The sequence below is a fragment of the Mytilus trossulus genome, chromosome 3 (genome assembly GCF_036588685.1).
Source record: "Mytilus trossulus isolate FHL-02 chromosome 3, PNRI_Mtr1.1.1.hap1, whole genome shotgun sequence".
NCBI lineage: Eukaryota > Metazoa > Mollusca > Bivalvia > Mytilida > Mytilidae > Mytilus > Mytilus trossulus.
Window position 1 is genome coordinate 37,044,186 of NC_086375.1, and position 27,600 is coordinate 37,071,785.

The 27,600-nt window shown below is 30.5% G+C and overlaps 2 protein-coding genes across 2 annotated transcripts in view; one reads left to right on the top strand and one right to left on the bottom strand.

Annotated features, from left to right (window-relative positions):
• The window catches only part of LOC134711379 (dynein axonemal heavy chain 6-like), a 127,064-nt gene that overhangs the window by 29,527 nt on the left and 69,937 nt on the right, over nucleotides 1-27,600 (bottom strand). The window contains exons 51-66 of the mRNA XM_063571938.1: nucleotides 25,935-26,102; nucleotides 25,079-25,108; nucleotides 20,697-20,786; nucleotides 20,117-20,314; nucleotides 19,256-19,621; nucleotides 18,555-18,736; nucleotides 17,692-17,800; nucleotides 17,162-17,287; nucleotides 16,403-16,497; nucleotides 15,631-15,790; nucleotides 15,171-15,302; nucleotides 13,766-13,861; nucleotides 13,188-13,328; nucleotides 12,571-12,786; nucleotides 11,809-11,927; nucleotides 10,203-10,314 (exon numbers count right to left, since the gene is read on the bottom strand). Coding sequence (XP_063428008.1) covers nucleotides 10,203-10,314; nucleotides 11,809-11,927; nucleotides 12,571-12,786; nucleotides 13,188-13,328; nucleotides 13,766-13,861; nucleotides 15,171-15,302; nucleotides 15,631-15,790; nucleotides 16,403-16,497; nucleotides 17,162-17,287; nucleotides 17,692-17,800; nucleotides 18,555-18,736; nucleotides 19,256-19,621; nucleotides 20,117-20,314; nucleotides 20,697-20,786; nucleotides 25,079-25,108; nucleotides 25,935-26,102 — 2,340 coding nt within the window. The remainder of the gene's footprint in view (nucleotides 1-10,202; nucleotides 10,315-11,808; nucleotides 11,928-12,570; nucleotides 12,787-13,187; nucleotides 13,329-13,765; nucleotides 13,862-15,170; nucleotides 15,303-15,630; nucleotides 15,791-16,402; nucleotides 16,498-17,161; nucleotides 17,288-17,691; nucleotides 17,801-18,554; nucleotides 18,737-19,255; nucleotides 19,622-20,116; nucleotides 20,315-20,696; nucleotides 20,787-25,078; nucleotides 25,109-25,934; nucleotides 26,103-27,600) is intronic.
• LOC134709397 (adenosine receptor A3-like) lies at nucleotides 1,235-5,815 on the top strand. The gene is made up of 2 exons (XM_063569563.1): nucleotides 1,235-2,600; nucleotides 5,488-5,815. The coding sequence occupies exons 1-2, from the start codon at nucleotides 1,841-1,843 to the stop codon at nucleotides 5,763-5,765; spliced, it is 1,038 nt and encodes a 345-aa protein (XP_063425633.1). The 5' UTR covers nucleotides 1,235-1,840; the 3' UTR covers nucleotides 5,766-5,815.

Below are 27,600 nucleotides of genomic sequence, written 5' to 3' on the forward strand. Positions count from 1 at the left end.
ATCAGTTCAGATCTTCTCATCAGTTTCAAAATTCACTATTAACTTTACGTAGTAGATGTTGCTAGATTAAAATTGTTCATAAAATGAAATAAAATTTTGAATTTATTACTGGTGAAAGAATTCCTTATGACAATTTTGAAGATCTTTATTACTTTTCTATAAGCAATAAAATACATTACAATTTGTCAGATTTACCCTATATTAAGAAAATAAAACATGCTTTTTGTCTCACTAGTAACATGATATCTTCCTTGTTCACTGATTTACATGTAAAACATTTTATTTTTTATCAGAAAATCTTTGTTCTAAATACCCATTTAGAAGATGTTTGTTCTAAATACCCATAAAATATGTTGGGTTTTTTTCTGTAATAAGATATCAAGGAAAATTTCCTTTGTCAGTGTGTGATTTTTTTATTTTTTTTAAAGGAAATGTACAAAATTGTCCTCAATATACTCATAAAAACAATAAAGTCATCTATTAGATATATGACCGGACCGAATCGCATGTCAATAAGTGGGGGAACTAGCTGACATTCTGCAACCCAGTTCTGATCATATTATTTTGTAGGGGAGCTAACTCTGAATAATGATGGTAGAGCATAGGTAACGCATTGTCTGGTTTTCTTTGTATAACGCACAAGAAGTCAATAAAACACTAAGTTCAATGATGATATATTAATTATTCTCGAATTGATAAGCATTAATATGTACAACACAAGTAATACATAAATACGAATATGCAACTAAGTCACCATGGTGTGACCAAGCCTAAATATTATCCAATCTCTAAAATTACATTAAGTTATTAATAATAATATATTCCAAGTCCCTTTCTAAAACGCATCTCCCTAAATCTCAATAATCATTTTATGTATATCATATTAACTTGACCAATCAAAATACATAACTCCCGAAAAGGGGAGGGTAATTATTTTAAAACTTATGGTCCCTTAGATACCTTTTTATCAATTACAATCTATAGTTAAAGTATAAAATTATGTAACTAAAATATAACACTTCTATTGTATCTTATCTTAAAAAAGGAAATAGCTAATTACAGTCTTATTGTAATATTTTGAAGGTGCTAATAGCTTTTTCTCAAGGTTACCTTAATCCCTAATCCAGAATTAAGAAAGACAGTCTAATTATGTTTTCTTTGAGATGTAAATTATTTGCATTTAGCCTTTACTTAGTTTTGACATGTTGACATTCTAACACTTTAATTCATCCTTAAAGAAATAAAGAAAATATAGGTTTATTTATACAAAACTATTCAAAAAATATTGCCAAGGAAAAATACCTCATTTTTCCTTGGTGATAGATACACTGTTTATTACAGTAAGACTAAAACAGATGTCGTCACTTCAAAAATCAAAAGTCATCAGAAGGCGAAAAAAATAATGAAAACAATGAATTTGATAACCAGAATCAATAAAGGTAAATATCGTAATTAATGAATAATGACATTCTACCGTTAAAGGAAACTTACAACGAATATTATTTCAATTCCAATCTATTTCATCCTAATAATAGGACAATTGAAATGACAATGCATTATGATGGTGTAAACAATCGAACAGTATACGCAAAACTGAACAATCATTACTTATAGTTCATAGAACTTAGGTGATAATTGGAGAAATTATATATGGTCACAGAATATTGTCAACAAGATGTGAAATAGGTAAATTAATGAACTGATTGTTAAATACCTGATATTCGCAAACGTATTAATAAATCATTCAGAAAAAAATTCTTTGACGCAACCAATGGAATTTATTTCATGGAAAAAATTCTGAAAGCTGTCTGCCGCAAGACATGCAAAACAGTATGCAACAATGAATGCATCAGACGACACTGACATTTTGTTTTATGTTCTAAATGGATATGGAGTAACAGTTTCATACTTAATCATTAACATTGTTACAACGATTCTTGGTGTTATGATTTTATTTCTGAACTTTCTCGTCATCGACACAATTCGTCGGAAACATGAACTAACGAATACAGCAGATGTTCTTTTACTAAGTTTGGCGTTAGCAGATTTTCTGACGGGAATTTTGGTGCTGTATAATACAGCATATACCATGACAAATTTCCAAAACTCTTTAGAGTGTAGATTTAGATACAGTCTTTTACTGACAGTGGCCATATCATCGGGTTTTCACCTCTTAGCGCTCACAATTGACCGTTATATTAAAATCATAAAACCTTTACACTACAGCAGACTGTGTAAAAGATCAACGTTTCTGACTACGTGTATCTCGGTGTGGATATTTGCTATACTCGTAGGATTAATACCAACGTTTGGATGGAACAACAATTATGAGGAAACCAATGGTGATAACCTTTTGTGTAGTTTCTTTGGTACTCTGCATGAAGATTATCTTCGGATGATTGTAGTTTTGTTTTTTATACCCGTGATTTTGATGCTTATTCTTTACAGCCACATTTTCAAAGTGGCTCACAGACATTCTAGACAGATAGCCGTACAAGAAAGAATGGTACATCCACATGCAAAGGATAAATTATCGTGGAAATTTACAAAAACAATCAGTATTATTATAGGAGTATACCTTCTCATGTGGCTCCCTACAGGTAATTATTAATAAATTTTGAATTATTAAAAAAAGTGTTTTCTAACCTAAGGCAATAGATGGCCATATTTGCAATAAAATATTGGCTTTCAATGCTATATACTAGTCTATTTGCTGTTTTAAATGACCATCCAATTAATTTATTTTAATGCAAGAGATACTGATTAGTGATGTTTGTATGAAAAGATTATCTGGTGTTGATCAAAACTTTGTTAGCATTTACAGAAAATGTACACTCTATACTTGGTTCATATTGTTTAGAAATTTTGTCCATCAGATTAAAGTAAAACTAAGTCTTTTGCTGGGAGCCTTATTGGTTGTCCAGTCTGCACTAAAGTGAAAATAAATCCATAGGAACCCCATAAGAACCCAACTTATATTTGGCTTGAATTTTAACTGTACAAGGAAATTTTCTAACAATTTCCTATCAGGTAATGTAATTTGTAAAATTTAAGCCCCAAATAAGAATTAAGCCATTAAGAAGCCAAGTAACTTCCTCAGATTACTTTCATTTTCAGAAAAGACAATGATAATCTTTATACCAAAAAATTCCACAATAAAGTTATGACAAAAGTTCATAATGTCACCTGCCTACACCAGTGCAAAAGCTTGATTCAGGACAAGACTCTATCTAAAATATACATCAGTCTTGCATTAGTACTTTTGATATCATGAGTTTTGTCTTGATTAAGCTATAACTGTGTGGCTGTCTGCTTTCAAAGTTTATAATTTCTTCAAGAAAAAATTAAACTGACAAAAAATACCCCATTTAAAATTTGGATCATTTCTGTGCACTGTGCATCAAAATATAAAAAAAAAAATGTGTTTAAGGACACAAATGACTCCCCCAAGCTTTGCATGGACAGACAGACAGATGGACAGTCAAGAGTACCACTTCATGCCTCCGTTTCTAACAGATCTTTTTCTAAAGTCAAGGAAAGAAGAATTTTCTGACAATGCTACAGTAAGATTAAACAGTTTCAGCTTGAAATTGGTTGCCAATGAATTAAGCTCATTGTAATCTTTTCTATAACTCCTCCAGCAATTTTTCTAATAATACCTTACTTAGTACCTATCTGTACTCTGTCCTGGATGTGCTGACCAGAGACAAAGCTTTATTGTTAATAACTGCTAGACAAGATAAATAATTAATTCATAGCAGATTAAAGACAAATCAATAGAACTAATTGGTGAGTGAACTATTGTTGACATCCAAGAGCTAGACACGTGAAAACCCATTATCTGTGGGGGATACAATTGTAGTGGGCATTATGTCAGTGGCAGATCCAAAAATTTTCATCAGTAGGAACCACTAAAAGACTCAGAAGGGGCCTGCTTCAGTCATGCTTTAGTGATTCCCTAAATAATCAACCAAATTTTCCCACAAAAGTTTTGGTTGAAGGTAGTTTTCCTTGAGGTTGCAGTCCCATTAATTCAAAATTTTGAATACATGATGCCAATTAAAATTTTGACCCAGATTTTGTGGTTCATTGAGCAGAGCATGGTTTTGTTCAATGAACAAATTCTTATAAGACACACATTTTGGTTTTATTTTTCAATCAGTAATAACCATCTTTGTAACTGAAGGTTTTTTTTACCAGAAGTGTTACTGTATCTTAGTCACTTTTATTTGGTCTATCTGAAAGCAACTGAAAAAGGATACCCTGTAATCTTTGCCAGTAACTGGTTGGAATATACAAGCTCAACTTATAAATCTGGAGAGTTTAAGCTATCAAATTATCTATCACAGTGTTAGCCAAAATACAGTTAGCTAGAATTGTCGTTAATTTCATTTTGTTACATTCATGTGTTATAATTCACTATGAACTAAATTTTCTATTACGTAAGAGAAATGATTAATTAAAAGGTGTAATAATAAATCTGCAACTATTTCTACAATTTTTTTGTTCTAATGCACAATTGGGGAATATGCAATTGCATAGAATAAAACAAAAGTATGAAAAATAATCCTTCACTTTTATAAAGCTATAATCCTAGGAAATATATTTTTTAGAATAGATGTAAATAAGTGATGATGTTCTCAGTTTCCAATTGTTATTGTAAACAAAATATCTTGTTTCACTTCATAAAACTAGAAAACTGACACATCAGGAAGGGCCCAAATTGCACATATTTATTTCAATAAATTTGCTTTTTTCTATCTATTCATTAAAACGAATTGCTTATAGAAATGAATACTAAGTGCAGCACATGATCATTGACAGAAACAAATAATTAACATTAATGTATACAATACAATACTATAAGTTATATGGTTTGCTACTGACCCCATACAGATCCATAGAGGGTTAGTAAAATCCATATGGGGTGAGGCCGGAGGCCGAGTCCCCTACGAATTTTATTCATCCTCTATGGATACGTAGGGGGTCAGTAGTTAACCGTATAACGAATTTATCGGATGCTGGACTTTTTCTGTGGCATTTTGTTGAAAAATAAACAATGAAACACAACAACATTAATAGAAGACGTTGCAATTAACGCGTCATGAACCCCATATGAAACTTACTAACCCCATACGGTCGCATAGGGGGTCACCACGTGACGGCGTTTAACCAATCACAACGTGATAATTCATCTGTGGTCCAATAAATGTTCATAGGGTATCAATCCTTATACAAGTTTAGATGCCAGGAAATACTTAAAATATGCTTTACGTAAATATAAAGTTTCATTTATATCTGTGCATTGTTAATATTTCATGTTTTTCAGCAGCAAAAAAAGTAAATCTAACTACATGTAATTTGTTTTCTGTTATTTCCACACAAAAATAATATGTAAATATTTGCATGGTAACTGTGCAAAAAATCAAACATTGACCTACTTCCGGTATGTGATTTAACATAATATTACTTTTTTATTTCTAACAGGTATTTTGGTGATCTTGAATGTGGAGGGAAAGTTGTACCATAAATCAAATTCAGACAAAGGAGTAATTTTAATCTACACTTCAGGATTGGCGTTCTTCAACAGCTTATTAGATCCAATTATTTATGCCTTTCAAATATCATCAGTGAAGAAGAGATTCAAGTCAGTGTTCTGCTGCGGCAAACAGAATTCTATTGAAAATCAAATTTGTACAGTTGGATACACAACAAATATGGTACTCATAAAAAGTGGTGTTCATATTGAAACAATTAATACTTGATGTTCCCAAGAATGTAAATGAGCCTGTCTTTATAAAATTTATAAAAAATTTGAAACTGTTTTTTAGTGTACCGATGGCCATCTTGAAAGTCAGCCATTGTTATGTTAGCTGGTGGATATGGCAACCACATGATTCCAATATATAAAACCAAAAAAAACTGGGATTCTGTATTAATAACAGGACTGTAAAATACAGTGAAACCTGACTAAACCAAAAACCTGTATAAACATAAATCCTGTATAAACCAAACATGTTCTCAAGCAGCGTCATATCAAGTTATATTAGTTGTGAACCTGATAAAACAGAACATCAGCCAAAACAGAAAAAAATCTTAAGTCCAAAAGAGGTTTGGTTTAAACAGGTTTCACTGCATATGTCAATGTTACAGTAACTGAACAACAAAACTGAACCAAGTGGCAAGACAGAAGTCTTTTCAAGTATTGTAAAAGTAAACCATTATAGGTTAAAAGTACGGTCTTCAACACAGAGCCTTGACTCACACCGAACAGCAAGCTATAAAGGGCACCAAAAAAACTAGCGTAAAACTATTCAAACAAGCCATGTTTACATCCCAAAGGTTACAAACACTTTCTTAAGATTAATTGTTTAATTGATTATTGCTTAACCCTTTATCATGAATTTGCTACCTCGCAAAAAATTCTCAGATAATTTTTTTTTAATAAAGATCAACTTATTTCATCTTAGAAAACCCGATTAATCTGATGTAACGTAAAGCCAAGGTTATAATGAGTCTAATGAATTGTGAATATTGCATCGATGATAAATTATCAAAGGAGAAAAAGGCATTAATCAAACATCAGAAATCTTCACAAGTTATTGTTTGTTACTTGTGCAGGGTTTTTAACTCTAGCAATAAACAGAACCATTCAGTAAATACAACATCTATTATCTTGAAATCTCTCGAGGTAAAAATATACAGTCACTATTCCATCAAAAATCTTGAGGGAGATTGTTTTCTTATTTAAAATGCATTGTTTTTTAAATAAAATATTTAATCGTTGATTTGAATTACTAGATGAAGCAAAGTGAGAATGGTACCATATTAATTGAGAGATATATATTTCAATATAAGGTTAATTGGATATTGATCTTGGAATCTTTGAATCTATGAATGTATATAACCTATGGTTTCTAATAAAACACTGTTAATAAAAGTGAAAAATTTCAAATCATATAAGATTCAAATACTTTTCTGGATGAATGCTGAACAGTCACAAGATTGGAAAAGACATTGGGATCAATAACATCAAAAGAAGCATAAAATACATCAAAGAGTTAATAACTTAACCATGAAACTCACAGGTCAAACTTTGGTCATTTTCTCAGAATTCAAAGTACCTTTCTGGATGAATACACCAACAAAATTTAGAAAACATATTGGGATTTATAACATTAATTACAAACTAAAAACACTTTGAAGATATTAACAGAACCACGAAACGCAGGTCAAAGAATACAGACTTCCTAATATGAAGTCATTTAGTTCAGTTTTTTATTAATGTAACACAAATATTTCTGCAAATAGGAAAACAATCTCAATCCAAATAACCCTCACCTGTTACAACTCATCATTGTCAAATTAATGACTTAATATGAAGTCATTCTGTTCATTTGTATTGGAAAAATGTGCGATAATTTTTAATAAGTTCATTCAGCATGTTGAAATAATTATTAAAGTATCGGCAAACAGGAGGTAGGTATCTGACATATCTGAAAATTGCTCACACTTTACAATTTATCAGTGTCACGCTGCTGAATTAATATATAGTAATCCTGTTCAATATTTCCTGAGAAAAGTGTGACAAACTTATTTTTTATGCAAATGGATGAAAAGGTGATTGTAATATAGGCCTTGATTTAGAGTGGTGGTGTAACAGATTAAATCCAATCATATTGATTAGCTTTAATATGAGGCAGGCATTACCTGTAAATGGGGACGAGGTCTGTCAACTTCTAAGCAAGGACCGAAGCTCATAAACTCGGCAATCAATCCTTGCCGTCACCGCTATTTTGTATTTTCTGCGTCAGGACTTCCGAAAAGTTGGGAGAGCCGACAACCTTGCTTCGGAAGTTGCGAAGTCTGTATGAATTATTTTTTTGTTACTTAAATATTTGTTAAAAAAGAAAGAAACGGAAATACCTTAACGTTTCCGATTTTGGTTCTGTTGTTAGGGATTTCAGTTGTGACGTTATTTAAGTTATGAGGTCATATGCAATGTAAACAAAGAAACACTATCATCAGGTAATGTTTTTTTCATATCAAGGAATTATTGAAAATGAAATTGGTATTGCATTCATTCCTATTTTTATACTAGACTGATAAATATATATTTTGCTCGAGGTTTCATACAAATTGCAGGAATTCAAAACATGACATCAAATTTTTTTCCCGATTTTAAGTTCATTAGTACTTTTCCCGATTTTTTTTTATTTTTCTACTGTTTTTGGGGAATTTCGTCCCCATATTAAAAAGATGTGGTATAATTGTCAATGAGACAACTCTCTACTATAGAGACCAAATGCCATAGGAGTTTACAACAATAGGTCTCTGTTCAGTTTAGTTGAAATTACTGTGTCCATATCATATTTGGCTATGCTATCATTGAAAAGATCAGGATATAAGCACAACATTTACAACAAGAATTGGTTATTTTTGGAAAACCTCATATATATGCCTGACAAACTTCATGATAAACATTTGAAGTATACTCCATATTATTGTTATCAATGCACACAAAAAAAGACTAAAAAGAGAAATCTCCCAAAAAAAACCCTGACATTTCTAAATCAAACATCCTTTATTACCCTTTAAATGTAATGTTACAAAACAGATAATGATTTCAATCACTTCTAATGTCAACACAGAACAAATCCTACACCAACAGCTAACATGATATTAATCATAAACCTTGAAATTTTGATTTTTGATTTCCTTTTTGAATTTTCCTCGGAGTTTAGTATTTTTGTGTTTTTACTTTTATGTCAATAGGATTGCAACCCAAGGACAACAAAAAAAAAACCCAACTAAAACACACCTAAAAATTAGAACTGTATAATAGTCCTAAATGACCTGAAAGGTAATATTCAGTGCTGAACTTGCATTGTTAATGATTTAGACTGAGAGTTATCTCCCATCTTAACAAGTCTGTAACAATAAATAAAATCATTTATTCCCTCAAATGCAAATATGTAATAAATGTTAAAATAAGCAAGATTGCACAACTTATAATTATCTGTACTTGTTAGTGATAATATTTCAAATAAGATGTCAAATCTGTTAGAAAGAGAAATGAGTACTGCAATAAGGGGAGATAACTTGTACAAATGGCACAAATTATAAGAATCAAGATTATTCTATGCAAGTTTTTACACTTCAGTGTTCTATTATTTCATTGTTTTACTTCTATAGTTGTTGTGTTTCCCTGGATTTTAGTTTGTATCATGGCTTTGTTTTCTCTCAATTGTTTAAAGACTTTTGAACAGCAGCATACTACTGGAGTCTTATAACGACTCTGAACCAAAAACATAAAACTGAAAGAACTCCTTTGAAACCATCTTTTGCAGCATACCAGTCAATGTTAATTGTAGCAAAAAACATGTGAACTTGAAACCTCAGAATAATATCTTACAGTAAAATTTCTAAAATTAATCAGTTTATAGGAGTTGAAGCACCTGAGGAAACACGATTTAGGTAAATATAAAAAGCTTTGATTGTTTTCAAGGTATAGTTAGTGTCTTATGTCAAAAGACAATATAAAAGCAAGCTAATCATACGTAAATAAATTATTGATAATTTTTCAAGGTTAAGTTTGTGTCTTATTTCAAATATTTCATATAAGAAAGCTAAATTTCAAACGGATCATAAAATAAATAACTTTTAAAAAGCATGGGTTTTTCCCAATAAAACTCTTAAATATCTTATTTTAGAAATAGTTTAAGAAAAACTTAGTTAAGTTCAAATCATATTTCCTCTTAATCATGTTAAGAAAAACAAAATATTTCTGATGTGTTTTCTCTATGTTTTGGAAATTCATATTTTCTGCTTTTCTGCTAACAACAAGGTCCAATCTGGCAAAATACTTTTAAAAAATATAGAATAATTGGACTAAACTGAAGTTACATGACAATTATGCATGATTAAGGCATCATAACTTCATTAAAGCCAATTTTAACCCATCATTAACCACCTTTTTAATAATATCTATAATTAGATCCCTTTACAACATCTTAAACAAAATTGCTTTCAACACAGGGCTTATTTTAAGCACTATACAAAGAGTAAACTCAGATAGTAAAAAAATTGGCAATGAATTAATGGTTTTGTTTCTGATAAGAATCAATTGATAATCTCCATTGGTCCGCTTATAGAAAAAGAGTAAATGGATAATTTTTTGAAGTAGCAAATCAGGTACAGACCTTCAGTAACATAGCCTCTCCAACTCTGATGGCACTCTCTAATGTTCTCATATAATTAGGATCTGATGCTGCCACTATTTTTAATCCTGCTCCTTCCATTTCCTTTATATAGCTGTGAGAATAAAGGGATTCAATAATAGGTTAAATTTTGAATTATTTATAGAATAGGATGTAACACAGACAACAAACTTATTTTGAAGATATATTAGGGCAAAATATAGTCCAGACTGTTTTCTAAGATTAGACATGCTTATAATTCATAAAGATGTCATAGAAAAACTTAAGTATGAAAAAAACATATTTTTCTTTTATTCAAAGATTTATTGTAGAATTTAGATTTTTTTTCCTCATGATTTATAAGATTTATTGAATCATTCTTGTGTTTACATGTATAAAATAAATCATATTTAGTGCAAAGTTGTTTTCCCCTATATAATATTAAATATTTTTTTTATAAAATATAACATAATTTACTGTCCAGAAACTTTCTAATCGATCCTTTCTAACAACAAAATAATTATAATGTAATAACCCAAACAGAAATTAAAAATAGACATATTTGTCCATCAAGAATTTCAGGTTTTAGATATCATCAAAGAAACACAATGATGAGAACAGTAAAGTCAATTATACAATGAAATAGAAATATAATTATCCCATAAATTTATTTTCATATTGCAATTTCTTTCTCAAAGGACATTACAAATTTTATAGTTTCTAAATTTATTCCAGTGGTCCCCCAGGACTTTGTAGGCAGTAATTCTCACAGATTTTTATGCGATATATTTCTTATTAGTTCCACTACCTTTTAGTAATACACAAGAGGAGATTAGATTTAAGATAATGATTAAATGAGAATTAAAATTCAGAGAAAATATAATATGTGTAGCATAATCTATTTCGTTTCTCTTAATTTTCTGTTCCAGGAATTAATCAATGATTTCATTATTAATAAGTACTTTTAGTACAGCATAGTTTAAGGAGGTGTTATTATAACACAAAACATAATCATCATGACATAGTGGTATGGCAACTAGAACTCAATAATTATGTAAAGTTCCTTCCTAAGGTTTAAATTACCAAGGTAAAGAAAGATGGTTATGGCGCTTATACCCTGTTTAAAGTTCAATTTACCCAGGCAAAAAACAGGTGGTTCATGAGTTCAGGCCTTACCATAGTATTACGAGAAGCAAAATGAGACATTGTAGGGTTTAAGTCCTAAGATTTAACTTTGCTAGATATAGTGACAATTTATTTCATTCAAGCTTTTAGTTATGAATGTACAAATGCTTTTCAAGTTTTGGCAATAGGGTTTTCAAGTCTTCTTATGTGAGTGATAGACAGCAACTGATATGGTTTATCAAGTACTAGGAACAAACAAGAATGTGTTCCAAGTACATGGATGCCCAATCCGCATTATCATTTTCTATGTTCAGTGGACTGTGAAAATGGGATAAAATCTCTAATTTGGCATTAAAAATCATATGGACAGACGAACAAACAGACGGAAGCACAGACCAGAAAACATGATGGCCATAAATGGGGCATAAAAAATTGATAATTAGCCATAGAAAAAAATCTACATCAATAACAGAAAAAAACTTACTTGAAAGCTTGTCCTTGTGGATCAATGAACAAGGGAAATTTCTGAGCCTTCTTCACTATTAAAGCATTCTCTGTAGAGTGGCTGTCATGAGGCAATCCCTCATTCTGCCACTTCAAAACCTGCAATATTTTTACATTTTATTAGGTCATATACCAAACTATAAAAAAAAAATTATAATCAACTTTTTTACTACCCCCACCCCTATTAGAAATTATTCCAGTTTTACCTACTTTGAAAAAAATTTTGTTTTACTAAATACATGTAAACCTGTTTGTTTAATATGTCTATTTGATCAAGTCAAGCCATTTCAATTGATATTTTATAGTTTGTCTTTCTATGTTGTACTATTACACTTGTATTTCAGGTTAGATCTTTTAAACCTGCTGCATTTGTTTTCACCTTTCCTAATTCAGGAACCTGTTTTTCAGTGGTTACCATTTATTGATGTGGTTCATGAGCATTATTCGTTTCTTATATAGATAAAATTGTTTTTTTGTTTGTTTGAATGGTTTTATTCAAGTACTTTTTGGAGCCCTTTATAGCTTGCTGTTCAGAGGTAGCCAAGGCTCTGTGTTGAAGGCCATACATTTGACCTACAATTGTTTACTTTTTGCACATTGTGACTTGAATGTAGAGTTGTCTAATTGGCACTCATTCAACATCTGAATTCAAGATATATCAGAAAAAGAAAGACAAGTTTTGATCTACTACAGGGGTACATGTACATAAAAATCATTGCTGTAAATAATTTTTTAAACTTACCTGATGAGCATCTACAGTACTTTTGACTAGATCAAACTTGTCTGTGATTGGTATCTGAGCAGATTTAGACATGTCTACCCAGGACACCAGTAGATCCTTCCTGTATTTAGCTGTATATGGTCCTATGTAAGCTACAGAAGCAGCAGCCACTAATGTATCTCCTACTAGGCCTTGTAACTTTAGTTCTAATGTCTTCACTGATTCCTGCCATCTGACCTAAACATTATAAAACAGAAGTACATGCATTTTCATGAGAATAACAAATTTATTTCATACAAATATACTTTGGATTGTAATAGACATACATGCTGAGTTTTTTGTTTTACTCTCCAGTTCACAGGATGAGAAACATAGACCCCCAACCTAGATACATAATTCTGAATTCAAGCTGATGGTATTCAATTATTAATTTTTGAGTGTTTGGAAGAGATGAAGCAAATACTAATCTTAAAGTCTGCAAATAGTTAAGCTCATGTTTTTTTCTATAAGAGGTGAGAAAGAGGTGGTTGACTTTTCAAGAACAGTGCTGCCAAAGTAATATTTTCCTAAATTTAATAATGCAGCTTTTCTTTAAACTACTTTTGATAATTATACGATATCAGAGTGTAAATAATTACCTTTTCATTAGCCAGGGCATCTATGAGCACTGCAGCTCTCTGTAATCTTAGTCCAGTAGTTATCTTCTCTTGTTTTAATGATTCTCTCTGATTGACACTTTCTGTATATCTGTCTTGTAACATGTTCAAATGCTGCTGAATCTGAATTATAAAAGAATAAAATGTAACACAAATATAGAAGTCTTATTATCTCTTATATCAGAAACTATAGCATTTTCTGTTATATTTTTTGCTTTTTCTCCTGTTTGCAGTCCAAAAAAATAACAATTCTTACATTTTTTGCTGTTTTTTGGTAGGATCGACCAGAAGGACATTGTATTGCACTTACATCTTTCTTGATCCATTTGTTCATCAAAAACCTGCACATCACTGGTGGTCTCTGTTATTTTGAAGATATTCAAAATTAGCAAAAAATAGGCTGTTATGACCTTGGCATATAGTATAGACACTTACATAAATAAAAGCCATTTTGAGCTTCACATATAGTATGGATGCTTGCCCACCATTTAAGAAATATTATTTATCTAGTATTTTTTTAATTGTGGCTGTTATCTTTCCAAAAGTTAAAAAAATTATACCTTCGTAAGACTAGCTTGTTTTTGTGCCAGACTTCCTTCTGCAAGTTTAAGTGCTTCTTTTGCTTCTTCAACACGTTTCTGTTTAGGTTTTACCATCTGCAATGAAAAAATGATATGATATATACCTCATCTTCAATGGAAATATGTGACATGACTAAATTCAAAGTCTGACAGTATACTTAACTGTCTTGGAAAGACAGGGGTACTAAATCAGAATAAAACCTCAGTTTTACCATGGGAGATAACCACAACATAGCTTCTTTTTTTTTAAATATATTTTAAAAAAGTCATAGGTTAGATATAGGAAATTATCCCCGGCTTAGTATATATCTAGGATTTTGATTGGTTAACGCACGTTGTTACAAAACCCATAGCCCCTGGGTGTTGCTAACCCATATCCTCGGACGTTGCTAACCATTATACGGGGGATCTTCACGCAAGTTTTCCGTAGTTCCATGATTGCCCCTTGTGAAATATTGAATTCTGTAGATTATCCATGATGTTTGTAATTAAATATTTAATTCATTAACCATTTTGTTCTAATATGCCGATCATTTACACTCATTTCATTAAATGCATCACTTGACTGTCACATTTTCAAGGAATGGGACTACTGACCTAGCTATGCAAATTACCCACGTTGACGTCACACCATCTATGGCGTAACGCTCACAACATTGGGCGCCAAATTTGACTCAAACCAGTTTCTCTGTCTCCGTATTAAAAATGCCTTATATTTGACTACCTGTAGGGTTCTACCAAAGGTAGTAGTACCCTACACCACGTAAAAAATATGTCAAAGTTACAAATTTCAATTAAACCTTTTTAGAGAATGAAAAAAACGTTGTTTTCGCGTCACACTTTGTACCCGAGTTTCCATAAAACTCGCCTGATTAGGACTAAGACCGGGGATTAATTCGTTATCCACGTTCATATCCGTAGATATGGATATTTTAACACCCTTCAGTAACCTGTACACCCTTCAGCTACGCCTCATGGTGTACTGGGGTACTTCAGGGTGTTAAAATATCCATATCTACGAATATGAACGTAGATAACTTATAATATGGTATGAGTGCAAATGAGACAACTCTCCATCTAAATAAAAAATTATAAAAGTAAACCATTATAGGTCAAGGTACGGCCTTCAACATAGAGCCTTGGTTCACACTGAACAGCAAGATATAAAGGTCCCCAAAAATTACTAGTGTAAAACCATTCAAATGGGATGTTCTTTTAAATGTGCATAGTACGCTTGTAAATCTTCAGACAAGACTTGAAAAAAATCCCACTGTTATACAGCTAGTAAAATGAATCAAAATGCAAAATGTGATAGTTCTTGCAAAACAAAATTAATGATATCTTCAAAAGATGTACATCAGAATTTTAATTTTGTGTATATTACCTTGTTGACTTCATAATAATGTTCCAATGCCAGAACCCACAGACAGATAGATTCACATGGTCCAGAGTTCTGTCCTACTGTGATTGGATTAAAGTCCTCATGTTTGGAATATTTCTTCAGTTTGTGGAACACCTTTGCATAAACACAGTTTCTTGTAAACAATTTTTATAGATAGAATAAGTTAGTTCAGACATTTTTTATTCACTAATATTCATAGAATTACAATTTTTATAGGTTTCACTTACAAATTTATCAATAATGTTTAAATACCAACTTATTTTGGGGAAACCTCAAAATAAATCAGTGTTTAAGTTCTATAGGTTAAATAATTGTGACTGACTTTTTTCTTTGATATAATTCATATATGAGTCAAAAGAAGACACTACCATGCAAGATGACATCAATTTATCATTTTTTATTGCTAATATTCAAGTTTTTCAAAAATATTTGTGGTACTTACTCTCCCTGGTAATGTGTCTTTGTCAAGTGTCAGTAAATTTTTAAGAAAGTCTGGTTCTTTAACCATTTGTTTAGCAGCAGCCCAATCATCTTTCTTCTGGAACAACACACATACAGCTCTCAAAACACTCTTTACCAATTCTGGTGGATTGGCATATGTCCTGGAAACATATAAACAATACATTACACTCACAATTTACCAGTATATTCAGTCATTTGTAAACAAGAATGTGTCCATAGTACATGGATGGCCCAATCACACCTTCATTTTCTAAGTTTAGAGGACCATGAAATTAGGATCATAACTATAATTTAGCATTAAAAGTTGAAAGATCATATTATACTAGGGAACATGTGTATTAAGTTTCAAGTTGATTGGACTTCAACTTCATCAAAAACTACCTTGAACCAATAACTTTAACCTGAAGCGGGACAGACGGACGGACGAACGACACACAGACCAGAAAACATAATACCCTTAAATGGGGCATAAAAATAATAACTTTATCCTTTCATCTTGCTGCTATCAATACCATATATCTCTCTAAATCAGTGTAAAATAAAAGTTAAGTTAGATTTGTTTAAAAACTATTAATAATGTTCACCCTTTTTTATACAAATAGGACATTTATTGTTCAAAACAATATTTCTTCACTGAAAAAGCCTTTTTTTTAATAAAAGGTTATACTAACCAACGTTTTCACAAACAATGAAAATTGATGCCCACAAAATAATATACTTTTCAAGTACTTCCTCCAATATAAACAACCTACCTGACAACTCTGACATCAGATTTATCTAGTGATTTCAAGGCCTCTTCTGCTTTATCTAAAGCTGGTAATACTGTTGCTAAATCTCGCTCACATTCCTAAATAAAAAGTGAGTTATATGAAAGATGTATATCTATACAGTATAATATAAAGTGCCTAGAAAATCAACCTAACGATGTTAGAGTAGATTTGATTCTTAACTTCCTCCCCGACACCAGGACTGGAACCTTTACTTTTTATTTCTTACTTCTACGACAACACCGCCTAGCATTGCGCAGAGACCTTTTCCCCTTCTCTAACTATATAGATGTATGTGTTTGTCCTGTTAGTGCTAATATTTCAATTTGAGAATGACAGCTATATCCCCATTATAATTCCATTATGTTTTTCGACTTAAACATTTTAACTTTCAGTGCCATGGTACCATCTCAAAATCAAAGATTTTAAATAAAAAACAAATTATTATTAACTTATCTTTTACAGTATAAATGTAAGATACTAATAAAATATATATCCCAAATCACCATCCAGCTTTTTTTCCATAAAAAAATCTCACAACTAAAATTGATCATAAAATATACAGAAATGCTTAAGGCCTACAAGTATTTTTTCTATTAAATTTTTTTTGTGAAATATGTTGCTGAAATGGCATTTATTAGGTATCTTAAAAAGCCTAAGGTCAACTTTGCCTGATTAAGAATCAATCTAAGGGTATAACAAAAGGATGAGTATCACACTATCTTGAAGTGGACTAAATCGTACCTCAGCATATTCCTGTACAATTTCTGTCTCTCGTTTCATGATCTCCTCCTCTTGTCTGACTATCTCCTGGACTTGTTCTACAGCATCCTGATCTTTCTGTAATTGTTCTAACAATACCTCAGTATCCTGTTACAAAAATAAAATTATAAAAGTAAGACTTCAAATTATTTCAAAAATCATGAAAGATATGGATAAACGGATAAGGTGATAACAGCATACCACAAACTCAGTATAATAACTCCATATGAGAGAGTCAAATATGGTTCCAAAACAAAGACAAGCTATTCAAATAAACTCTCAATAGTTCAATGGTTATGATTTGGAGCTCACAAAATAGAGTACATTTGTTTTAGCTAAAACTCTGCACATTTTCAATTTCCATAAAGTTATTTGAAAAAAAAAAAAAAAATCCAAATCATAAACTAATTTAGAGGTTGTCAAAATATTTCTGAACTAAAAATATATTTGAATTCAGGCAGACAAGAATAGGCATAACGTTGCATGGTGAATTTTGAGACGGGAAATGTTACCCTCTGTTTTTCTTCAATCTGAGGTCCAAGTGTTTTGAGTCTTTCTTGGTAAGTTCCCACTAGATCATTAGCTTCTGATAGTTTTGATAGACCATTCTCTAATCTCTCTCTGAAATAAAATATAGAAAGATGCACAACAAGAATCTTGCAGTTATATTCATAAATATTTTACATTCACATCTTGTAAAATGTACTTAAAAGTACAATATGTTGAAGCCAAGACATAGGCTATCTTTTGTTTTGGTCTACTGGGGAATTCGATTTTAATGTTAGACCTTCTTATTGGGGCCTTTTATAGCTGACTATGCGGTATGGGCTTTGCTCATTGTTGAAGGCCGTACGGTGACCTATAGTTGTTAATGCCTGTGTCATTTTGGTCTTTTGTGGATAGATGTCTCATTGGCAATCATACCACATCTTCTTTTTTATACTTCAAGCATCATGAAACTATTCACACCTGGTCTATACTTGGGATAAATTAGAGCTATTCATTAAGTGATTGCTTGATAATTGATGATCTTATAGTGAGTGACCTCTAGATGTTTTATAGTGTACTTATGTTTTTTGGTTGCCGTCACAATACTCTACATCTAACTTTTGTATTTACTAGTAAAAAGATATTTTAATTTGTAGTCATGAAATTCTTTAACAACAAAATAATGACATTCCCAATAAACTAACTTTATTTCTGTCATAATAATCTTTATCTTTAATTAATTATCTGTATCCGTAATATCAATGAGAAGTATTTTTTTATCCTTATAATCTATTGGAATTACTTTTTTTTTTTCCTTTTATCAAAAACATCTATAAGAATTTTTTTTATCCTTAATATCAATTTTATTAATTAAAGTATGCCATACTTGTTATTAATGAAGGACTGTTTATTTTCTCTCAACATCTTGGAGTAAAGCCTGATGAACTCCATATAACTACTAGGAGTTGCGTAGTAATGTCGTCTCATCTCATCCCAGTATTTAAGAGCAGCTGTACCAATAGTGTTATGGATATCTACACAAACTCTTCCAACTCTTTCTTTAAGAATCTATAACACAAAATACATGTATTTCAATTGGAGTAATGATTTTTTTTTTTAATCTGTTGGATTAATGGTAATAATATAAATATGAATTGAATGTTAAATTCTCCAATACAACTAGTAAAACAATTCAGAGTTTTGAATAATGTTTTATAAAACTGGTCAGTATTTGGTAAATAACTTTTACTTTAAAGTTGCAACTTTCAATGGTCATCTTCTAAAATTTAATAAGAAACCATTTTTTTTTTACATACTTTTTCCTTTATACAGGCTGTTGCAGAGAGGTTGTTATATTACAACTAAAACTAAACCCTTCATCTATTCAATGGTTAGGTGTTGACATGAATATTGCTGGATTGAAAATCAGTTGAGTTAGGTGATTTTATGATAGATTAAACCCAGTCCTACCAAATCAGTTTTTGCTTTCACACTTAGATTTTTTTAAACATATCAATAAGAAACTGGTATACAAGAAAAAACAGGAAAACAAATAAATAGTTTCTGGTGTGAACTGTTTCCACTTGCCTTCAAGTCATAACTTTCATCAGCTATAAACTCTGCATTCTCAAAGAAAACTTCTGCCACACTCAACATGGCTTCCTCTTCCCATTCATCATACCAATCAATGGTACAACAATTAACAAATGCTGGGTTCATTCGACATCTCTGACGGAACTTACCCCCAGCAGGGCTGAGTGTCAATACAATGTGAAGGTTACGTGTGACACGACCGGTAAAGAACTGATATACAGAATCTTTAGTGTCTGGTATGTCTGCCTGTGATGCTGCTTGTCTAAGTTCCATTCTGATAGCATCTAGTTCTTCTGCATCAAACAGATCTGGTACTTCTCCAGAATTCAGGATACAGTTGATATCTTCCAAGAAAGATTCCTACAAAATCATATGATTTTTTTTTTAAATTATCGAGTATTCAAGAGCTATAAATTAAAGACCTGATTAATGCACTTTTTTTTATGTGAATCTTAGGGATAATGCCAAAGCTGTTAATCCTTTTTCAAGTTCATGATGTAGATAATTGCAGTGTTGATCTTAGAGTTTGTTTGGTACTGATAATCAGTTAGATCAGTTTTAGAATTTTTGAGTTCATTTTCTATTGCCATACAATAATTCATTCAGTGAAAAAATCTTTGTTAACAGACCTTTTCAATTTTAACACCTTCATGAATAAACGTTATTATTAGAATATCCCTACCTTTATATTATCATCATGCCATGGGACACATTACTTGCAAGAAATATATAGTATAGTTTCTTTCCAAATTTAAAGTTCATAATCCACTTATAATGATTTTACAGATATCCTTATTATATATTATATATATCCACAAATCCACAATCTTATTTATAATTTATTCTTCTTCTTACTTTAACAATATCAGCATCTGTTAGTAGAAACACAATGGTCAGTCCTTTAACTCCACTAAGCTTAAACACTTGCTTCAGATCATCTCTAAACTCTGTTATACCATATCCTCTGTGTAAAGACAGTTTGAATAACTCAGATCCAGCAATATGACTAGCTAGCTGTACTACTGTTGACTTTCCTGTTCCATCCAAACCAACCTATAATAGCAAATAGATTATTCTACTGTCAAAGATAAAATTTAAAGACACATTTATCATGTTTAACAATAAAAGCTATTTACAATCATGCTAGTATTCATGAAATTTCATATTATGTAACCTTTAATCTATTTGAATCATGACACAAAGCAAATTTTTTAATTTTTATATCAGTTTTCTTTTCATTCAATTTAAAGTCATCGTTGTGTTTTGAAAATACAGCAGCACAAACATAGTTCAGATAGTATGTACCGGACATTTTGGTATATAATTAGTTATCATGCTATTAATCAGCCTCAGCACAAAAAAAATAATAAGAAAAACTGATGTTTTATTCCCAGAATAATAATTATGTTGTAACAGACATCATACTGAAACTTACGAGAATCATATGACCACCAGGTTGTCGGAACACTCTTGCAGCTCTTGTGACATGTTCTACTGCATCCTTGAAGAACACCATTTGACTTGCCTACAAAAGTAACAAAACAATAAAACAATTGTCTCTGGTTGCAGCATCTTTCAACCTAAAATTTAAAAAAAATATGTATACTTTGTCTTGTTATGTTCCATGCTCATGTTTTTCTTAAATGTCATGTGACATTAATTTCTTGTATGTATTTTATTTATATTTATGATACAGTTGAATAACAATACCAAACCAAGGCAAATAAACAAGCATTAAAAGGGCCAGAAGAGCCATTTGTAGATATGCATTAAATTTGAATAACTTGAAAATATCTTTTAATGTAAATTCTTATAAAATCAGTGATACCATCTGCTATAGATTTGACATAATTAACAACATGACTGTCACACGCACAAACACAGTTGACAAAACACACACAGAAATATCTCAACATGAGCACAAGATGATAAACATTAATATTTTTGAAACATCTATGAAAATCTATTATATAGGGAATTAAAAATAATGTAATTGACATATACAGTTAAAAAGATATTTTGTATTTCTTAGTTGAAAGGGTTACACTTCACTCCCCTTTTATCAAGTCCATTATTTCAAGATTAAAAGTGCTGCAAGTTCATTCATATTTTTGATATAAAAAAATGAATCAAGACAGTTTTTGATATTTTTTTCTTTCCAAAAAGGTTAAAAAATAATTGATTTTAGTGATAGTTGTAAAAAAATTAAAAAAACAAATAGGCACAGGAAATATAGAGCACAGAGTTCTACTGCATATTAAACGACCTGTATTGTAGCTCTTGAACTAGACATTCTGCAAATAAACTCAAATCCTTAGTACATTTCCCTTTCATTTCATATGTCAGAAAGAAAAGTTTGGCTGACAAAATTAATAATTTTATATTTCAACAGTGTTACACAGTTAGCATAAAAACATGACTTCAAAGGGTCTTCATAAATAGATTGAACTATAACAAACAAACAAATATAAGAAAAAGTCAAATGAAAAATTGTGATGAACATATAATTTTTCAAACAGATATAAATGAGGAAATCCTACAGTACTGATACCATTCAAATCACCTCAACAAATTTTAAAGATGCGACAAATACGCATATAATGTATAACAGAATGACTTTTTAAACTATCTTATAACTTACGACATTTTCTAATCCCTAAAAGGTAAGTTATTTCATAAAAAAAGGACAGTAAATATATAAAAGATTTTTTAAACCGTCTGCTTTGGCTTTTAGGACCTGGAATTTTGATTGATTGATTGACTTTATGTGTTTTAACGCCACTTTTAAGCACCGCTTTTGGGCTATTTCGTTGTTGCCAGTTTTTATTGGTGGAGAAAGATGGAGTCCCTGGAGAAAACCACCGACCTTCAATAGGAAAACTGACAATCCTAGTCAATTAAGATTGGAGTTGAGTGCACCGGCAAGAAAGTGGTTTGAACTCACAACCTCAGTGTTGACTGGATAGTTATAACAGAAGTAACTACATGTTTTGTACAAAGACCACACTGCAACCGAGGCTTCTAAAACACTTTTGATACCCCTCTGCTTGGGCTTTCTAATGTTTAAGATGTCCTCAATCAAAATGTTTTATTTTTTGGCATTTAAAAAAAAATCAATTAAAAATAAGGGGCATAAGAGACTGATCGGTCTATACTATAATCTCTGTACTTGTATATTTACTGATATGGTGGTCAAACATTTCATGTGCATGCAAAGTGATGTTTTTCAAGTGAGTTTGTTAACATATATATTATCTTTAATATATGTATGTGTTATGTTATTTGTTTATATTTTGAACACTGAACTCAAATTATTGACTTTTATATAAATGTATATGTGTTACATTATTTGTTTATATTTTGAACACTGAACTCAAATTATTGACTTTTATATAAATATATATGCGTTACATTATTTGTTTATATTTTTAACACTGAAGTTAAGTAAGTGAGTGTCAATTACTGTGACCGCAACAGAACTTACCAATGACTGAAAAACAGACCATTTATAAATATATTAAAAATTACAAATATTTTTTACATAACACCTCATAAACAAGTCAAGTAGTATCTTATGTGTAACTTTGTATATGCATTTTAAATAAATTATATAAATCTCTATTTTCAAAGAGCCCAGTTGAGAATAAACTCTAGGTTTTGTTTTCCCCATTTGCTAGTTGAGATACCTACATACTCACCATACAAATACAAGTAGAATTCCTTGATAAAGGAATATTTTTCAATCATTGCATTTTCAAAAATAAATTTCATATTCTAAATTTCTCACATCTAAGAAAATCAACATGTATTTGGAATGAAAATTAAAAAAAAATCGCACACAAATATCTTGAAACATGAAAAATATAAACTATAAAACAAAGCTATTCCAAAATTTCTGATTTCCATTTGACCTAAATAGCCAAAAGAACAATTAAAGCTTTTTCTATCTGAGTCTAACTCTCCTCTTTTGAACTATGAAAAAAATAAACTGCAACAAAAAATGTGGCGCTACATAAAAATCCTTGGTGCAGATAAAAACATGGTCTTACCCTGATATAAACACCAAACTGATGTTAGATATAAAACACATGTATTAGTCAATGATTATTTTGTTCATCCAAGTAGATTATTCATTTTGTTGACATAAAGTCATTTGAAAAGACTTATGAGAACTTTGATTCACACCACATCAGTGCAAAATGCTGTATCACAACAAAAGCTTACGAGATGAACAAAGGTTAGATTTATACTTAAAAGTAAAGCAATCTAAAAACTACCGTTAAAATTCTATCCCCTACAGTTAGTTCTCCAATGCAGTCTGTTATTGATTTACATGTGAAAAACCAAAACACCTAAATTTTCTTCAAATTGTTTTATCCCCCCTCCCTTTTTTCACGGATAAGGATGACAATGTCAAATTCCATGCTGGTAGTAGGTCAGTGAAAGACAACAAAAGTCACACATTTCTATATGACAACATATTTTTGAATCCATTTAAACATTTATTTGTCACATAATAAATGTACACTTGTCATGTGATAAAAGATACATTTGTCACGTGATAAATGTACAATGACATTATAAACATGCAATTGTCACATGCTAAATGTGCACTGGTCACATGAAAAACATGCACTTGTCACATTGATAAAATGTGCACAAAATTATTGCATGCTGCTATTCAATTAAATTTTAAAATATCATTACCACATCACAATTAACAAAATAACTTTACCACACCAGCTAGATAAGGATAATCTACCCAAAACCATTACTGCAAATCCTGTTATCCTTAAGCAAGTATTTAGTTCTACATATTAACATTAGTTAATTAGTTAGAAAAAGCTCTACTGTTGTAAGTTTGTCAATGTTATCACTGTTGACAAGGCAAATATTAAGAAACACTATTCAATATTTGAAATATATGACAGCAACCCAATGACACCAGAAAAAAATAACCAAGAGGTCAAAGCTTTAAACCTTGTCACTTACCTACCTAATGGATCAAGATGGTCAAGAAAATAACAATTTGATAAAATAGAGTCCACTTAAAGTGGTGGTCCAAAGTTTTACCATCAAAATGTATCAGGACAGAATAAAACTAGCAAATTCCCTTACAAAAGAGTCTAAGAACTAAATGAAATCAACTTTATAAGATTGGTGCAGCCTTAGAGCTTACAGGGATTAGCCTTCACAAAAAAAGAACAAACCAAAAAATATTAAAGCAGGGAGATGTAAATACTGAGGAGCTATATTACTAAGAGGAACATAAAAGAGAATGACCAAAACCATCAAATGTCATCTTTGCGCTGAAGGAGTAGGAATTTAAATTTCTTAATAATTTCTAAATAGATCAATGAGACATTCAGTCTAACTCTGAGCATTAAGTTGCTGTATTGGCATTTACACCAGAAAGATAGAAAGAACAGAAAAATCACAATACAACGAAGACAATAGTTATAAACAATGTTAAGGAACAGGGCAATCTTAGATTAAGATAAATTTTGCTGTATATTACCGACCATGAAAAACAGAGAAAATTAAACACACATGAACAAAAATTTCAAATACAGGGAATTGTCATTGGAAGAATTTCTCAATGAAAGGCACTTCAAAATAAAATAAAATTTGATAACTAATTTGTTTAAGGATGAAATGTGCATTTGGTAATTGGAAAAAAGTGCTTTTATTTTCATTCTTAGAACTCATTCTTGTATCATAACTTGTACTCAATTGTTAATGTCAGCCATTTAATGTTAATAAGGTAGACATTCTGCACAAACCATTCTTGTTATTAAAGGGAGCAATCTCACTTACTTCTTTAGCTAAAGTATTGTCCTGACCCTTCTAACCAAGCAAAACAATAACATTAAAGTGTGGATTTCAAGGTGTACCAATAAAGACAACAACATTATCATCAATCATGTATAAAAAAAAACCAGTGCTAACCCAGATTGATTTGTTTCACAGTACAACCAAAAAATCCAATTTTGCTAAAATAAATATGAATTGTATAAAACCATGACCAGTAAAATAAAATACAAAGTTTAAAATCAAAATAAATTATGCTTTATATACCATTTCTTCAGCAATATAGAAAAACTGAAATAAAATGTCATTAATATATAAAAGCAAAACAAGAAATGTGGATTTTCCATACCAACATTTTTAGAAGGACTGAAAATTATTTCGTACAGTCAAATTAATCAATAAAATATTGGTTTTTCAAGGAGAAATTTAAGGTCCCCATTGAATGAACTCCAAATAGAACAATAGCTATTGTATTTATTCCATGGGCAATTAACTTTGGAAAAAATTATATAACCAACTGATTCCAGGGAAAGATTTTATTTTCTTTGCAACAAAACTGAAAAATGTTTCTCCAAAGAGCAAAAAAAAATTGATTACATATATCCAATATAGAAGGTTTCTAATTGAATAAGTCCTATAAAAAATTAAAAATATCTGAATAAAATTTTATCTAATGCAAACAAAAAAGATGTGTTTTTCATAAGAAATGACTTGGTGAATAATTTTATAACTAACATTTTTGATCTGTGCACTATATATTGTTTATGGGTACTAAGCTCTTTATAATTTATATTTAATTGGATATATGATATATTTGCTTAGAGCTGGTAATTTTCATGAGTTAAAAACCATTCTATAATACCTTTGTGTTTCCAAAGCTCATTCTCATGTAGTATTCCTCCAGAACTTGACGTAACTTCTTTCTATCGCTGATGGGTCTGTACACACGTGCAGAAGCCTTGTCACTAACATCAAAGAAATCTCCAAACAAAATCTGTTCTGACATCAGTTGTTCTGGTGTCCATTTTACCTGATTACATCAAAATATTGTTAGTCTGCTGTCGAATGTATTTCATAAGATGTGGTATTATTGCAGCATTACAATATAATAAATACAGCTGTAGAATTATTGAAGCTTTTCTGCTTATAACCTTGGATTATATTTTTTGAAATCATATGATAAAAATGAAAATGTTTGATATGACTAAAAAAAAAATCAGATCGCAGATTAGCAGTGTCATTTGAAAATCTGGGATCTCAAAAAATCCTTCTATAAAAATAGAACTCATTTGAAACAATAAAAAACTTAGGTTTTTCAAGAGTAAACACCTTCAGAGAAAAGTAATTGAGTAATCAAAAAGATGTAGAAACAAAACTTAAGATTTGTCTAAAATGTCAAAGATTTAGGTATTTAAAAAAAAATATTGTCTAGGATTTTTTTCTTTTTCAAAGTATGATAGTTTATCCATATCTACCAGGCAATGGTATCAATATAATATTTCCACTCTGCAGACTCCCATTAAATAATGGATCCTACATACCATCAAGTATTTGTCTATTGAAAAGCCTTGAAGCTTAACCCCAAGAAGCTGATACAATTGGAAAATTAAAAAAAAAAAAGTAAAAAACTTAATTCCAAATAATAATAAATACATGCCAATAGTAAAAGATACCTGCTGAAACAATATAAGTTTAGAAGTCACAAACTAAACATCATGCTTACCCTAACTTTATGTTCATGATCTTCCTTAAATTATGATACAGTTACTATAGAGTTGATATTATTTCTAACCCATCATTCCGCTGCAGTGTTTAATTTTAAATCATGATTATCGCAACCTATCTTTGCACATGTATATTAAATTCAGAAAAAGCAAAGAAAGAATTTTGAAATAACTGTCCATTAAATAAAGAACTAGTAACAACAGATAGTTGTCTGTCAATATATATTTGTTCCACTTAACTTTATTCTAAACAATGTCATAACAACTTTTCCTGTTGGAACATTTTATTTTATACCCTTTTTTCCATAAGGAACACATTCTAATATATTTGTTCCAGTGGAACTATTATTTTTGTTAATCATTTAATTATTTTGACATATCAGTCTATATGAACGACATATACAAATATATTTAAAATAATAACAAAAAACTTAATATCATGCTTATTTGATATGTAAAGCAAATTTTATAATCATAACGTTATCACCATTCAGACTAGGAAAAGGAAACTGGGAATTTTCCACATTCAAAATCTACTTCAATTAGTTTTCAATACTACTGACTAATCACTATTACAAACAATGGGTGATCTACAATAAAACCAATTAATGAACATGGGACACGGTGATCTACAATGAAACCAATAAACTATGGAACATGGGACATGGTGATCTACAATAAAACCAATAAACTATGAAATATGGGACATGGTGATCTACAATAAAACCAATCAACTATGGAACATGGGACATGGTGATCTACAATAAAACCAATAAACTATGGAACATGGGAAATGGTGATCTA

Excerpts from the sequence above, each read along its gene's own strand:
- LOC134709397 (XM_063569563.1), top strand. The coding sequence starts at position 1,841 with ATGAATGCATCAGACGACACTGACATTTTGTTTTATGTTCTAAATGGA. Across the intron at positions 2,601-5,487 it reads TCTCATGTGGCTCCCTACAG|GTATTTTGGTGATCTTGAAT; the intron begins GTAATTATTAAT and ends TATTTCTAACAG.